Genomic DNA, 16,780 nt, shown 5'->3' with positions numbered 1-16,780 from the left:
TTTTGGTTTTCATTGAAAAATATCAACAGGTATTGTAGAGACTATCGTGGTCCCCAGATGATGATTTGTCAAAACTTTCATCCCCCCACTTTTTCAGCTGTCATCATCAGGTTTAAATGTATCTTTATCCATCATGACCTGCAAAGCTAATGACATTCTCATTAACCTCTGTTGCAGTTTGTATTAAGTGCCTGTTAGCAATTCTGACATGTTACACTAAGCTGGCAAACATGGTAAATGTTAAACCTGCTAAACATCAATATGCCAGAACATCATTGTGAGCAATCCATAGGCAAATGTAATATATGTAGATATATTAAATTTCTATGTACGAAATATGTTACATGTAAAATAAAATATGTAAAATTATGTATAAAATTTGAAATTAGAACAATTTCATACATTGACACATATGTCTAGCTCATACAATTATGCATGTTTGTTTATGTGTGCTTATATTTTAGACATATGTTACATAACGCCTGTTGATATATGTTGATGTTACCACTTTCCCAGAATATATATAACATATATAAGCATGTAGGATTTTTGTGTATGAGGTTTTAATAAACATAGCAAATTAAATATATATCATCAACATATATGGTCATATAAAAATTCATCATATAGATATTTTTAATATATGTACATATACAAATTTCACTATGGGTATTTCATGTATGTTAAAAACTGTTATAATAACATATCCCCTTATGGGTGGCATATATGGCATGTATGGTATAGGGACATATATATCAAGCATTTAGCCCAAAGCCCTGCTGTGGATAAGTACAGCTCCACAGATCTGGTGGCATGGCTGCAGTCTTTCAGTCTTTAGAACTGCTGCATTGTTTCTTAGGAATGAAAAAAACAAACAAAAAAACAAGGAAGCAACTTCAGAACTGAAGGTATTGTGTGTATATTATGAAGTAGACGCTGACATCGGGTACCTTTAGTTCCTTATTCTTCAGAAACTGAGTACAACAAAATAAAAGAGAACACGTGGACTCAGCTCTCCATGTACTCCAAACTGAATGACAAAAAATGACAATTTCATCTTTGTAAAAAAGGAATTAATCCTATTAATATGGCCCCTTAAAACAGCCACACCTGTTTCAACTAGCCTTAACTCCCACACAAACACACTCACTGTAACATAAGCTTAAACTACATCCTCAACTTCTCACTTCCTCACGGCTTACTTAAAGCCACAGTGAGCTATACCAGAGCTCTGTCATTATACAACCTCCTCTTAGTCTTTTTAGATCACTGCAGCCACCCAGCCAGCCTGTCAGACACACTCATACACACACACAGACACACACACACTCACCCTGCAGTAGTCATATTTGATCAGTGGCTGAGTCATCCAGACAAACCATTAATCCATTCGTCTGAGTGCTGTAACAGAATAACACACACGCCACACACATGCTGATGGTGTGTGGGTCTGCACAGCTGGGAGCCATCAGCTGACCTGATACAGACCAGCAGCTGTCACTCATACTGAAACCATGGCAACAAAAGCCATGAGTTAGGATGAAAATTAGGTCTGAGTTGAAAATCGATGCTCAGCCATCAATTATTTCACTGAGCATCCCTGAGCATCATGTGAAAGCAGATTGCAAGAGGCTGACTGACCGTGGGTTTAGTCATTCAGAATTGTAAAATAGTAATATATATTATAACCTGGTGAATAGTAATATAGAGAATAAATGTTCAAGTGCAGGGCAGTGAAAGAAACAACAACTACAAACACTGTACTTAACAGCATTACAGCTCCTGATTATTAATAAGTAACTTAACAATACTGCCTTTGGAATGATTAAGGTGTAATAAGTGATATATTCATTTGTTGAGGTGTAACAAAATGACTGTTGAGATCTGGGAGGACAGATAGTGAGGAGCTAATTGAGACACTCCAGGATCAAAGCTCTTTGTTTTCCCCAACCACCGCTGACTGGCTTAACATGGCGGTTACAGTGGTGACCATGGAAACCCTTGGGAGTCCTTAAGCTCCCAGAGATGGTTGCTGTGTGGACTTTGACTTTGAATCCACAAGTGCCAAAATGCTCCCATTACCTCATCCTGCAAAAACAGACCTAAAAAAAACTTGAATGGTCCTGCAGACTTGTGTAACTCTTCATCAGAGCTTGGTGAAAGCATCATATTCAACCTTAAAAGAGTCCTCCACCAATAGACAGTTTAGAAATCATACATTCTTCTTCCTTGTCAAAGCATGGCGCCTACATTTGCACCCACAATGCAACTTGATCAGTAACAGTCAGAGATTTGGGTGTGTTATGCTAATGAAGCATTGAGCCACCAGCCTCCTGAGGAGCAGGCTACAGAGGTCTGCTCAGCTCACTTCTTTCTAACTCCTCAACCCCCAGATTTATTTTTTTATTTCAAACTAGTCGATTTCTTCAGCACCAACCTCTGCTGACTCAGGTTACATCACTTTTAAAATCAATATGAAATCACAATTAGTCATCCTCTCTTGCATTGATCATGTCATAGTAATTTCAATGAGGAAAGATCAGTGTGTGTGACCTCAGTATTTATTGAGGTTGTGACACAGAAAAGTTTTGTGGTGATTAGTTTGAGTCAGTGTGACCACCAGCCTATGACAGAACACTGACATCACTGCTTCATGGAATTAAGGTTAAAATTAACAAGCTTAAAGTTATCCAGTTATTTATGTAGACAAAATATCAAACGCATTCTAACTGGTTATGGTACTGTTTATTATTGGACAGTGGCCATCATCATGAAATCAAAAATAAAAATTTGGGGGGGTTCTGATTTTTATGCCTTGCCGCTATTGATATTGTCTGTGTTGTTTTCTCCTTTTTGTTTCTGAGGGGCTGATCAGCCAGGATATGTATATGTTTCCCTTCTGTCTCAGTTTGTTAGGTCACTTTGTTGAGTTAAGAGTCTGTTTTGTTAGCAGTATTTTTTTTGAGTACGTTTCTGTTTGGTTGACCTCTTTAAAATGGCCCAGGTAATTTGCATTTTCGTTCATTTGTAATTTTGACACGTTCTGGGTGAAATAAAAGAACTCAAGAATTCATTAATTAATTAAGACACAAGTCCAATCTGATAAAATTATGAAATGATGACATTTTATATATAAAAGGTCAAAGGTCAACTTCACTGTGACATCACAATATTCTTCTAGCCCTTATTCAATGCTGTAACTCAGGAAGGGGAGATTGTGACCATATTTCCTGCAACCTGACTGGTTGGTTGGTGGATGCAGACAACCACTTATCATGAATGAGGTAAATTTACACTGTAGCAGAGAAAATACATGCAATTTAATCCCAATTGGACCAGCTAACTTGGCTCGAGTAATCTAATCATGAACACCGAATCTGCATTATTGTGACAGTCAGTGACATCATTATCATGAAGTGTAGAGCTATCACGTCAGAGTGCATTATACTGCATTACCACATGATAATTTAGCATCGGTAAAGTATACTGTGATGGATTACACAACACAAGCAATTTATTAAAGTAGGAAAATGCAAAGCAAAGGCTGCAATACATTTAAAAGTCAAAAACTACTGTACAGCCTTCATTTGAAAATGGTCAAAATATGTAAAGTAAACTACAGCAGTAGAAAAACTTGTTAGGATTTCACAATGTGTTTACTTTTTATTTTCCTAACAATACCAGAGGGATCTTCAACACATCACAGCTCTACAGTGTCTAGAACTACTAACCATCTTTTTCAAGGTCTAAGCCAATTGAAAAACATGTGACCAGCATGGACACAAAACTTATTTTTGTAGTTGTGGTCCTTACCCTTTATTCTTGGTAATGTACTATAACTTCAGAGACACACAAAAGACACTTTGATATGCAGATTTTGGAAAAAACATCAATTTTTATTTTGAAATGACTGATATTGTGCCCATTCAGTTGTCTCTCTTTTTCTTTTTTGCAGTATTTTTTGAAAATCTCTTCCATCAATGTCCAAGATAACAATGCTCTTAAAAATAAAATCAAAACGTCAAACTTTTAAGAGAAAATAAAATTCATCTCAAAAACAAAAAAAAAAGTACAACAAGAAAATCCTATTTTTTGCAGGGGGGGGGGGGGGGGGGGGAGGGTTTAAACCAAAAAAAAAAAAAAAAAAAAAAAAAAAAAAAAAGGAGATGCTACAACCGAGACATGGCTCCTCCTGGGGGGGGGGGTGACAAGCCCAGGCCCAGGCCGTGATAATCCACGTGCTAATCAAATTCCTGGACACATGTAAGGAGGACAGCCAATCACAGTGTAGTGTCCACAGACTCCCATGATGCCCCTCTCTCCATGGGAGACTAAGGCAGTCAAACACAGTAGGTTACAGTATGCACAGATACCTTTAAGTGGTAGATCATGAGATGAGACACCAGAGGGAAAGATCTCCATCCTCAAAATCCTGCAGATTTTGGGGAACATTCAATACTTGATCAAAGTGCTGCTGAGGGATCAATATATTAGTTACTGTATTCTCTGTATTTCTATGGACTCATATCTACAGGCAGAAAAAAACACCCTATAAGGCCAAGAGTCTCGTTCTTTGCCATGTGCTCCTCTACAAATTCTGTCCCAGTTTGGAAAAATGTTGATAAAGTCCAACAGAAACTGGTTCACACTAGTGATAAAAGGGATTCATAGCACAAAGCACAAGTATGAAGACAGGAGGATGAAATATAGTCAGTGTGGGACTGACGTAATGGACCTAATGGTTGACTTTGAGGCTGTAATGCAAACACAGCTGTCTGGCTGGAAATGCAGAGGTGGATAAATGTGGACGTAGCACAATGACTCAAAGCAAGCTGCCAACAATGACCAAGGATCTTATTAGAAAATGGAGATCTTTTCCTGCTGGCGGTACAGTGTGTCATGACTAAGAGCATGTTCTGGTGTCAAACACATGCCTGCAAGTGGAGGGTTTCATTTCAAAAATCATATGTCTATCTTCATCAGTGAAGTCACTTCCTAGCTGCTCATGTTATTAACAGTCTACAGCCTGATCCGTGATCACAGTGCAGCAATTTTAAGTGAAACCCTTCAGTCTTTCACATCCTCATTATATTCTCAATCATAGCAAACAGTGCTGCAGCCTTGATGTAACTTCATAATGTTCAACTGCAGCCCAGCAGAGATGAGGATGAGTGTGAGATGATGATGCACAGCACAGTAGATAACCAACCATGAGCTGACTGGGGAGAGGGCAGAGGGCAGGGGAGGAGAGAAGGCAGTAGTTTGCGACCTTTACAAGTGTTTATATTAACTATGCATGTATGTGTGTGTGTGTGTGTGTGATGGATAATTTGTATATATACAAAATGCTGTCTTTCAGAGTGTTGTCTGTGCACATCCCCAGAAATTACCGTTAGACACGTCAGTGTGTGCGTACCCAGCGTGGTATTCGGTATTTGGATTAGACCTGATCCTTAAAGGTACAGTCATTAGCTTATTTGCGTTCTTGTGGGTGAAAATGGATGAGAAGATTGATACCACTGCCAAAGTTACAGCCAGCAGCCATTAGCTTAGTTTAGCATAAAGTAAGAAAGTATGGTGAAACAGCTGGTCTGGCTCTGACCAAAGGTAAAACACTACACTTTACAACACCTGAAGGTCAATAATTTACACAATTTATCTCATTTGTTTAATCAGCACAAAAACCAAAGTGTAAAACTGACTAGTTGTCATCTTACGGTGGGTAATACGTGGGACTATTTCTAGGCCATGAGCAGTGACTTCCTAGAGTCTCTGCTAGTTGCCTAGCAACTGCTGCTGTGTTGTTTCTACACTTTGGTTTTTGTACAGATGAAACAAACAAAATATAAAATGCTAATTGGTGAGCTTTAGAGTTGCTGGTAGGTGGATTTTGTTACTTGCGGACAGAGCCAGGCTGAGTCCCTCCTCTTAGTCTTTGTGCTAAGCTAAGCTAACCAGCTGCTGGCTCCAGCTGCAAATCTACTGTAAAGACGAAAAAAAACTGTATCGATTCTCTCATGTTACTCTGGTCTAACTACTCCTTTAACAGTTCAGTAATGTTCTTGAGTGTTACACACTGATAGAAGCATGTATGTATACAATGTAGCTCATGCATACACTTCAAAATGGAGTATATAAGTGTCCAAATGCAGATGTTTCCACTTTGGAGGTGCACCAACAGCATTTCTACTGTCAGGATCTGAGCCAACACACATCCCAGCTAACTCTGACCTGTTTACATCTGTTCACAAGCTCTGAAAAGGCTATTGTTGAGAGTGCATTAAGAAGCTGTTTGACTAGTAAAGAAAGAGAAACCGGTTTATCAGAAGCCATTAGCAGGTAGCATAAACAGTGTTTGGTTAATATCTGAAACACTTATACTGGTTCAACAAACTGCTCCTGGTGCACCTCTGCTTTGTTTGTGTTCTTGCAAATGAACAAATTGTTCACCATGAGGTATTTTTGTTAGACCTCACTTTGAAAGTAAAATGTGTGTGGTCAGTGGGTGTAATTCCCTTTCTTCAGTTGCCCTCTCCATCCTGCCTCGCCCTCTCCCCAAGAGGTAGCAGCCCTGCCCCAACACTCCCCACCCCCAGTTATTCCATCCCACCCAACCCGAGCCCACCCCAACCCCCGCCCGCAGCCCCGACCCTTCCAGTGGACCGTGGCACTTCTCTACTCGGCCTGAGCGTCATAGTTGGCTCCGCCCGCCTTCTTCAGCTCCGTGCGGATGTAGTCCTCATCCAGTTCCCTCAGGTCACTGATCATGAACTCCTTAGCAAAGTTCTGCAGACACAAAACACGTGCTGAGGTGAAGAAGAGTGCGACCAGAGGAGTACTGCATCTGAACGGCAGTTTACATCAACACTTCAGAAAACCCAAAATGACTTCTTATTTGTTGCTTAATGGGAACAAACCCAGTTTACAACTGGGGCTGGGTAATGTTTGAAACTTTTCAGTACCTGTGCCAGTACAGTACAATAGAGTTTTTGTACAGACAGCAAAAAATGCTTTACAGTCATAAAAATACTTTGCAATTGATACCTGGTCTTTCAGTTCCTGACAGCTTTTGAAACTTGGTGCAGCAGTCACATGTCAGCTGGTACCAAAAAAGTACTGATGTCAAATAACCAGCTTCCTAAAAGCCACTCCACAAAGTGGCACAATGAAATTCTTTTGCACGTCTTTGCAAAATGTGTGGTGTCAGCAGCTTGGTGACAGAGTGACTCCTCACAGGGCTAGTTCATGAACTACTGGAACAGGCGAGACAACAGGCTAGCCAGAGAATAAAAGACCTGCACTCGTAACAATAGTTCTCCAAGTTTGTGTCTGTTTTTTCTGTACAGGACCATTTACTCTGTGCTGGCATTTTGTACATCATTTAATTCAACAAAGAGCTTTTGAAAGAACATTTCAGTTGCAAATATACGACATGTTCCAACGCTGAATATTGTCAGCAAAAGTCAAAAAGAGTTTCAGAAACCTGTCATTCTGCAGGTAATAGAGGAGAATAACAGTCTGCTGCTGGTTTCTAAGTTAGAATATTAAAAGGTACCACAGTGAGTGTTTGGTGGCACCATAGTGCTCAAATTTGATGTTTTGTCTTTAACTCATGAAGTACATTCAACATGTTTGTGAGGCCTGGAGGATACACAGGTGTTTTGAGAATGTGAACATAACTGTTTGTTTACAAGAAAACTCCACAGGTCCCCTTTAAAACTAAACTTAAGTTCTTCTCCAGACATGTTTTAAACTCTGGAGATAATGTTTTCTTTAACATGGTTTTCCCACATAAAAAGTGGGAAAAAAAGGAAAACTGGGACTGAAAGCTCATATACTGTTACTTCCTCATTGAGAAATCTGGATCAGGCCTTGTGCCCAGCCCACCACTGTTACCTGTTCTTGGTTGACAGGTGAAAGAGGAGTGAGCAGAGGACACATCAGAGAGACTCAGCCACATGTTGGAGCCTCAGTCAGAAACAGGGTCAAGAGTTTGAGTTTGTTGTGAACAAAACAAGAAGTATCAGAACAGTTAGTGTTTGTTTGCTGTTTGTTAGCTTGTAACTGGCAGTGGCTGACAGTGTCAGTGGGTGCACTAATGCTAACTCCAGCTATCTGTACTGACAAGGTTTATTTAGCCCCACGCCCCGTCCCCACAAGTTGACAGGATTGGTTCCTGAGGTTCTATGAGGTATGAGTCCCTGGCTGTCTGAGTCTGTTTTTATGAGACTGTCATTGGTTCACTGCAGTTCATGGTGGAAACACTCAGTCACGGTGTTGACCGATTATTTTGCTCATGATGATGGTCTTGTGTTCTGTAAATCATATGGACATGTTAACAAGGTTTAACACTTGATTTTCATAGGAGGGGGTCTTTAAGTGATCCGTGGCCACTTGGTGGCAATGGAGCAAACTGAACACAACAATGACACGTTACCAATATCATGTTATCGTCATTTAAAGTCATGTTTCTGGACACCTGATGAATTTAAGTCTCATTTTTACTCTCATTTTGGCTCCTGATGGGAAGTGACACTGTTTGATGTCAATTTTTCAATTGTTAATATTAAAATATTGATTAGTACAGCTTGTGTACATATGAATATTAACAACATTTAGCACCAACTATGTTTACAGTATATCTACTCACATCCTCTTGCTGTTCTATGCTACATTTTACATGTTGTATATTTGGGTCCTGTAATGCATCTCTTTTATTCCTGTTTCACCTCATGATGATTCTGTTGCTTATTTTACCACCGCCATGTTTAGTCTGTATATGTTGTTTTTAAAAATCCTGTCACTGTATCCACAGTCCTGTTGTCATGTTGCCTCTGTGACCATCCAGTTTCCCCAAAGGGGCCATTACAGCATCTTCACTCTCTCATAATGACAACCACTCCTTTAATTACTTCTTCCTCCACACACACAAAACCACAGTCTCTGACCTGCACGATCTCTTTGACCAGCGTCTTGTCGGTGCTGATCTTGGCACGCTGCAGCCCGCTGATGTTCTCACCGATCCAGGTGATGAGGGTGAACTTGGCTCGTTTGCTCATGGCGTCTCCGGTCGTGATCCGGACGAAGCCGAACAGACGAGCGTCATCTGAGGGAAGAGACGGAGAACACTGTGTAAAACTGAACGCACAGACCGAAGGCGCTTGTAGCTGATATTTTACAATGCTGCACACACTTCATCTCACACACACGCACACACACTCAGAATTCTCAATAGATCAAGGACTGAAGCAAACAGCTGTAAATCATTTTCTCAGGGTGTTGTTACATCAGGCAGGTACTGACTGACCTCCTGTCATGTAATGTGAGGTCAGGCTGTTGCTCCATCTACTGACAGTGAAAGGCTGCAGGGAAGCTACATACAGTATCTCTTAGACAACATGTCTTTGATCAGTGAGGTTGAATGGATCACAACAGACGCAGGAAACAAAGTCAAAACATTACAGCAGCTCCTTCTCGTTACAATCACTAAAGATACAGCTTGATACACAAATTCAAATTCAAATTCAAATTCAAAGAGGCTTTATTGATATGACCATAGTCAAATACAGCAAAGACAGAATCAACAGAGAAATACTGCATTTAAAGGTATTAACAACAAAACATAACAATACTACTGTTCAACAACATCAAACTTGTGTTTAATATTCAATACTTGAATATTAAACACAAGTGATGGATACAAAATAAGTGCACAGCTGATCAATGATCCTAAAGTTTTTAAAAAGGTTTAAATCTGTGTATTTGTCAGTCTGTTCCCAGTGGGTCATGAATTGTGCGTCTGTGTGTTTGTGTCTGCACAAGGCAGACAAAGAGAGCGAGACAAAAAAATGTAAAAGGCTTAGTGTTGCAGATGAATACAAGGTTCTGCTTTTTGTAGTTCCACTGCAGACTGAAGCTCTGTGAAGTGTGCAGTGTGTGTGTGTGTGTGTGTGTGTGTGTGTGTGTGTGTGTGTGTGTGTGAGCTACAAGGAAGTATTCCGGTCAATAGACTAAATGTTGCTTTTGTGAGCCTTGCAGTTGTGTCCCAAAGCTCCCAGTGGCCACAACTCTCACTGTCATGGTGGTCCACTACAGACCAGGCTGTCTGTAAACACACAACAAGACGAACCTCTTCAGGTCTCTAAATTCTGTTCAACTGAAACAACATAAGCAGAGAACATCACTCTGATCTGCTCACAGACAAGGGGTCACAGGATGAAAAGGTCACATGTCAGTAAGGTAGGGGACTGGTGGTATACGGGTCAGCCTCCAGTAACACTACACCTGTGTTTACACGCACAGTAAATTTCCACTAATGTTCCTCATATCCTCTGTAAGTGTTATGAATACACAGTGACTGATATCCGGCCAATCAAAAAAGATACAGTCGCTGTGATAGGTGCATCATACTGGACAGGGTGGCACTTAAATTCCACATATGCCACATGCCTGTGTGTGAGTCTGTGAGCTAGTGTCTACCTCAGATTCAACTCAGGTTTTCTGTCCTAGGTTAAAAATAAACAGCCATCTGGAAACTGATAAAAATATCATTTTTGGAACGATGCTGAGATGTTTTTAGATGTTTCCTGTCAAGAAAACCGTCACAACGATGGCAAACCCTAAAGATATCCATAATACTAGACCACAGCTTTTTACCAGTTTAACCCTCTTTAGTCCTTCACTGAAAATAAAGAATCCCACTCTCTTCCCTTATTGTTAGTTTTTATTATGCTGGCTTTTCCACAGAGGGTGAAAGCAAGAATCTATACTACTGGGAAAAAACTGGAAACAAAATATTTCAGGATTCAAATCTGTCAAACATAAAATAATAATTTACTGTTAAAACCAACAGATTCACTTTTTCAGTTATTTTGTTAAAATATATAACAGCAACCAATGGTGCCCAGTTTCTACCTACCAATGGCTAATAAGAGTTAGAAGCCCTAACTGCACTTGACATCACATCTTTTATTTTGGCGGGGAGGCTAGTTTTGCCACTATACAACACATGTTGGGGAAAAAAAATGCACGAAGAGAAGAGGCATAATTTCATCATATTCCTTTTATTAAGCATTACTGAAATGTATGGAGATCAGTAATTAAAAGCACAGTGCTGTTGCAGGTACCTGCAGAGGAAGGGATGATTTTTAGGATTAAAGTTACCTCCCGACACTGTTTGAGAAAGTGCATTTGGTTTCATCTGTAGGGACTTTGTCAAGGAAACTGGACTTGCTTTAAATTCTTGATTTAGATTTGTTAAAGAAGGTGTAGAGAAGATGTTGGACAGTGAGCTGAGGAGCGAAGGCTACTCACGAAGTTGCATAACTTAAGTTCACAATATGTAGTAAATAGAGTCACAGTTTACCTCAGACAAACAGAGTGTGACCATGCTGGACACTTCATTTGACCTCTGTCCTCCCCCCATTTCACACCTACTTCTTTCACCACTTTGTCTAACAAATGTAGTCTGGTTGTGCTGCCTGCTCTGTCCTCAGGCAGCAACTTGCAGCATCAATGTGTAACAACAACAACAGATCACTCATTATTATCTTCCAGATGTTCGTGTCTGAGCTGCAGGGCAAAAACATCCAGAGCTACGTTGGCCCTGAGAGCTCAACGCACCAAAACTTAAGAAAACACATGCAAATCGACAAAACAAACAAATTCAGAAAACATCGTCATCAGTTTGACAGACACAGATGCTGCAAATATCTTTAAAAGTCACAAAGAACGGAACAACAAGTGCATCCCAGCCAGGTTCGTTACTTTTTTGTGTGTCCCCCCCCCCGTGAACACGTTGTTGTCTGTGCTACTTGCAGCACGTTGCTGTATCTGCTTGTGTTGTGAGTATTGGCAGCTCATCTGCTGTCAGAGTGATGAAGATATTTTCTGAATTTGCTTGTGTTTTGCCTATTTGCATGTGTTTTCTTAGGTTGCAGTATATTGAGCTCTCAGGGCCACCGTACCCAACTGCTCAAAAGAGCCGTCTACTGTCACTGACACTTGTGTTTCCATCTCTCAGTTCATGTCCTAACTGGGTCAAAAACAAACAAAATCTGTTTCAGACATATATATAAGCTCTAAAGGCCAATAATTGAGCATGTGACTCTATCAATCCATCAATCAGTTAGTTTTCCTGCACCAGCAGCACCAGGGTGAACCACTGACTGACACATCCACAAATGCCCACTGTCACTTTTAAAGCCAGGCAACATTTTTATGTAACATCACCCTAAAACTCAAAGTGGAGCTGCAACAGTGAAGAGCATCATCATCGTAACCAATGACAGTATTTTAGACGCTGCTTGGGAAACGCCCACATCTCTCAGTCTCCATGGCCCAGTTTGTAACACAGGATTACTGTTAACAAATGACAGTCACCAGGGTCCTTCTCTCCCTCCAGAACCACAGAAGACGCTCTACAATTGTTTTCAACAGACCTGATCTTCATCTGTAAAATGAGAGTGTCCATTCAAATTAAAAACAAATCAGCTGTAGTACAGTTCATGCTGGGAATATGATATCAACACTTGTAGTACATACAATCGCTTTATGATTTTAAATTAGGATAGTTGAATTTAGGATGATACAGTCTGGGATGATTCTGGTGGTGTTATCGAGCTGATTTCAGACCAGGTACCGTTAAAAGGTCTGCTGATTTTAAAACACTGCATGAGGAGCTTTTACAGTGTCACCTGTATTATTTTGATGTACCTGTTGAAGCCGCTGATAAAGACTTTCCTGGCTGAGACTCAGCAGCACATTTCTCACATCAGACCGGCTGCACATTAACGGGAGCGGCCACTGTTAAGAGTCTTATCAGCGCAGCCACAAAGGATATCATTTGTTTCAACACTTTGCCTGGAGCAATGCAAGCACACACATACACACATCCCCACACTCTGTCCTCTGCAGCCAGTCTCCCCCCTGCTGCAGAGAAAACGGCACTGAAACTACAACGGTGATGAGACAGCAGAAAAGAGTTTCTGGGAGAGACGTTGTTCTGCATAAACTGACTTTGTTGTAGCACACCAAAGGTTGGCAGGTGACACCGGATCTTCCTGTCAAAGCTCCTGCAGCCCACACGGAGTCCCTCTGAAACACAGCCTAGAAACTAAAGCAGTCTCCTGTGGACGGTGTCAGGAGGGTTTGATGAGGAGTGGTGTAACCAACATGTTAATTGAGTCCAAATTTGGTCTTGTTTTTATCTCCACGAGCAGCAGGGCTACTCAGAACATCCCCCACCACCAACACTTTGGTCCATCTGAGCATATCCTAGTGCCACATTTCCTTGAAATGTGCTGTGTATATTCATGGGTCCTCAGAGGATGAATTCTGTTTGGGTGAATCTCTGACCTCTCTCTGAACTAGTGCCACCGTAAGATTTTTACTTGTACACAACAAATATAAACCTTAACAGACAGATCACCATTAGATTTAGTGAGAACTATTCATGCTCCCCAGAGGATGGACAGGTTCGACTGTATTTTGCACACTCCATGAGCTCTACTTTCACCCTCAGGACAAGATGTCAACTCTCCAATTTACAAAAATATCTAAACTCCCAAACCTTTTCTTCTGGCACTGAAAAAAAAACAAAAAACAAACAAACAAAAAAAACATGTATATTTCTCTCCACTCATCATCAGTGTTGGGCATTGTGGCCTCCAGGGACCACCACTCTGGCTCTCAACTTTAATGGCTGTTGCAATAATGAAGCAAACACAAGACTAAGAGTCAATGGCCATGCTAGAAGCTCAGGAGGCAGTGCTTTGAGCTAAATGCTAACATCTGATGTCAGCATACTAACATGCTAACAATTACAATAATAACATGCTGATGCTTGGCAGATATAATGTATAATGGGAATGTCTTTGGTGTATAAACCAAGTTTTTATGGCAGACCACCAAATAGTTATCGAGATGTTTCACTCTGAAACAAAAACAACAACCTCATGGTGGCGCTAGATAAAAAGTCGGGAGGTCAGCAAAGACATTAGGGTTCATAGTCTGGGAACCATGAATGTCTGAAACTAATTTGTGACAATCCATCAAGTACATGTCGTACTTGATGGAGCCCAACAGGACTAAATTTCCCTTTAGCTGATAGTTTGGTGACCTACAATGAATAATTTAGGACACTGACTGATTGTTGCTTCAGGAAAAATTGGCTTTAAAAATCTTGGTGGCAAATCATTGACCCCAGTTGTTCACACCAAAACTTCTCTAATTTTACTTCCTGCACCTGGATAAGTCAAATATCTATATTCAAAACGTGCCCTCCTTTTCGAGCCTCAGTCTGCACCAGCTCCTCCTACACCCAGACGGCATCTTTCTGCAGACTTACAACTTCACCACTAAATAAGGGAAGCATGCCCACAGACAGAGCAATGTCTGATAATGTCTGTGTCATCTCTGAACAGGAACCGATGGCAAACGCACACCAGCTCAGCTGTTGTGAAGCAGTGTTTGATGAGTTGTTTCTACATAGGAATGTGAGCTATATTGGTGAAAAAAAGGATTACGGCCCTGAGGCCGCAAGCTTTAAAGGCAGCAAGAGCAAGCATCAGAAACAGCCACACCCAGCATCTGAGCAGATGCTTGTCTCTGGAGGACACAGAAAAGGAACCTTACATCAGAGAGTGAGACTGTTTTTCTCTATCACTCCAGCCAGCATCCATTAGCTGAAGATTGTTGCTATTTTTCCTTTTTCGTGAGGAACACAAATGAGGTTCATGCAGACAGAGATATTACTACTCACTGTGCTGTGCAATGAAAACATAGCACACACACACACACACACACAATCAAACAAAAGGGAAACAATGTATTGTGTACTGATGTATTTCTTTTATACAGCTGTATCTACAGCTGATGGCACAGTGCTTTGGTAGGAGCGTTCTCAGAATTCAGAGGCATTACAGGTAGTGACGGGAGAAAATTAAACTTGAATGAATGGCAACTAGTTGGAGAACAACAACAAAAGTTTAAAATACACTTGAGCATCTTCCTAGTTCTGCTGTAATTCAGGGGAAAAATGGCACTTATATACAGAAGGTTGACCTTCAACGTATCACCTTGTAAAAAACACACACACAGGCTATGGTAGAACAGATTATGCAATGCAATGCATACAGTGTTAAGTGCTTTGACACCATAATCACAAGGCTCAAGGCCAATGGGTTAGAGAGCACAGAGTCTTAAAAGATTAGTGTCCTGCCAAGTCAAGCTGTGTGGTATATAGGCTGTTTAACCTGTCCAGAGACAGAGCACGCACAGGCCACACACACACACCACAAAATCTCGAGCTGTTTCATCCATACACAGGCAAGGCTTGGTGGCAACTAGGGAGGCACATCTGAAATTAAATTTGCTCCTTACCTGTGCACATCCTCTTGAAGTCCTCATAGTCAGTCCCTTGTCCTGCAGGCACGATCATGGAGCCCTCATATTTAAACACAGCCCTGGAGGATGCAGATGCAAGTGCATTATTACTCCATACATTATGCAGTCTCATGATCTGTTGATTCACAACGACGGCCTTATTTGCAAGTTAAACCCATTTTGCAAAACGAAGTAATGCACAAAATGCCTGAGACGCCCATGCAATGTGGCAGCCGTGCGTCAGCCATGTGTAACTGTCACTACTATAACGTTATCCTCTCTGAATACAGGACAAAGGAAATTACTTCTGCCCCGCTGGGCCTGATAACTGTGCAGTGTGTGGCCGCTAAATAACCAGAATACAGATCAGCTAGATCAGAGGGGCAGATCCTTGGAAGCTGCATGTATTTTATGCATTTTTGTTATAGGCAGAGGCACTGCAATTTGGGTTTCATGTAGCAAGTGTGGAACAATTTACGAAGGTCTCGGTTGCGGGCAAACCCGGTGTGCCATTCTAGCGCGCATTCACGGCAAGCAGGTCGAACTGCTTTCAAATATTGAGCAATTTAAGGTTACTGTGCCTAACTGCAAAAGTACATGTGGCATAAAATACAATTCATTACATCTTCTATGTCTGAAGGGGTCTGTCTGTCAATCGGCATGTATCCAGTTAGGCAAGCGGTGCGCATTTAAATAAAATGTAAACTTTGCTAAAAAGTCCCCATCTTATTTTCGCACCCTCTCCAGCGACACGACAGCGCAGTAGGGCGGGTATGCGAAAATAATTTTAACTGATTAGATCGAAAAGCAGATTGCTTGGTGTCTTACATAGTTGCCGAAGTAAAGAATGGCTAGTGAGTATTCAGACGAGGTTCTAAGTTATATGTATGACACATGCAATTTTGCTAATTTACATGACAATATACAATAGTCACATTCTTTAATGGAGAATGGATACGTAACCCTGTCCGCACACTCACCAGTTGGTATCCGAGTTGTCGTCTCTGACTTGGTTGTAAGCCTCTCTGCAAGCCTCCTTATCGATTTGGGTTGCCATTTTTCGGGTGGAGAGGAGTAAAACAGTCGAAGTCTACGTTGTATCAGTCCAAATCAGGGGGAGCTGGCTACACAGTAATAAAGCAGCTAACTTGTGCAGTTGATGCTACACATCAGACAACTACAACTGATTTCGTTATACAACAAGCTTCATTCCAAAATCACGACCACCGCACTGCAACAGAAGAGCCGGTCGGACTTAACGGAAAGAGACGGCTTTTCTTCTAGCAGCTCGGTTCATTTCCTGTATATTGCTACTTTATGGGCGTTGGTGATGTTAGTCAATCAGGTTGCCAGCTGACAGACGGAGAAGTCCCCCAGACGCTGGATTCACCTCCTC

The 16,780-nt window shown here is 41.1% G+C and overlaps 1 protein-coding gene across 1 annotated transcript; it reads right to left on the bottom strand.

The window, feature by feature from the left end:
* Window positions 1–3,869: 3,869 nt before the first annotated feature.
* On the bottom strand, window positions 3,870–16,780 carry cotl1 (coactosin-like F-actin binding protein 1). The gene is made up of 4 exons (XM_071490144.1): window positions 16,365–16,780; window positions 15,382–15,464; window positions 8,949–9,106; window positions 3,870–6,786 (listed from the first exon to the last, which is right to left on the bottom strand). The coding sequence occupies exons 1-4, from the start codon at window positions 16,439–16,441 to the stop codon at window positions 6,676–6,678; spliced, it is 429 nt and encodes a 142-aa protein (XP_071346245.1). The 5' UTR covers window positions 16,442–16,780; the 3' UTR covers window positions 3,870–6,675.

This window comes from Trachinotus anak, unplaced genomic scaffold (assembly GCF_046630095.1).
Source record: "Trachinotus anak isolate AG129_WGS33_773 ecotype Australia unplaced genomic scaffold, CSIRO_AGI_Tana_v1 ptg000002l, whole genome shotgun sequence".
In the NCBI taxonomy this organism is placed as follows: domain Eukaryota; kingdom Metazoa; phylum Chordata; class Actinopteri; order Carangiformes; family Carangidae; genus Trachinotus; species Trachinotus anak.
Note: the sequence above shows the minus strand (reverse complement) of the source record. Positions and strands in the feature narration are given on the sequence as shown.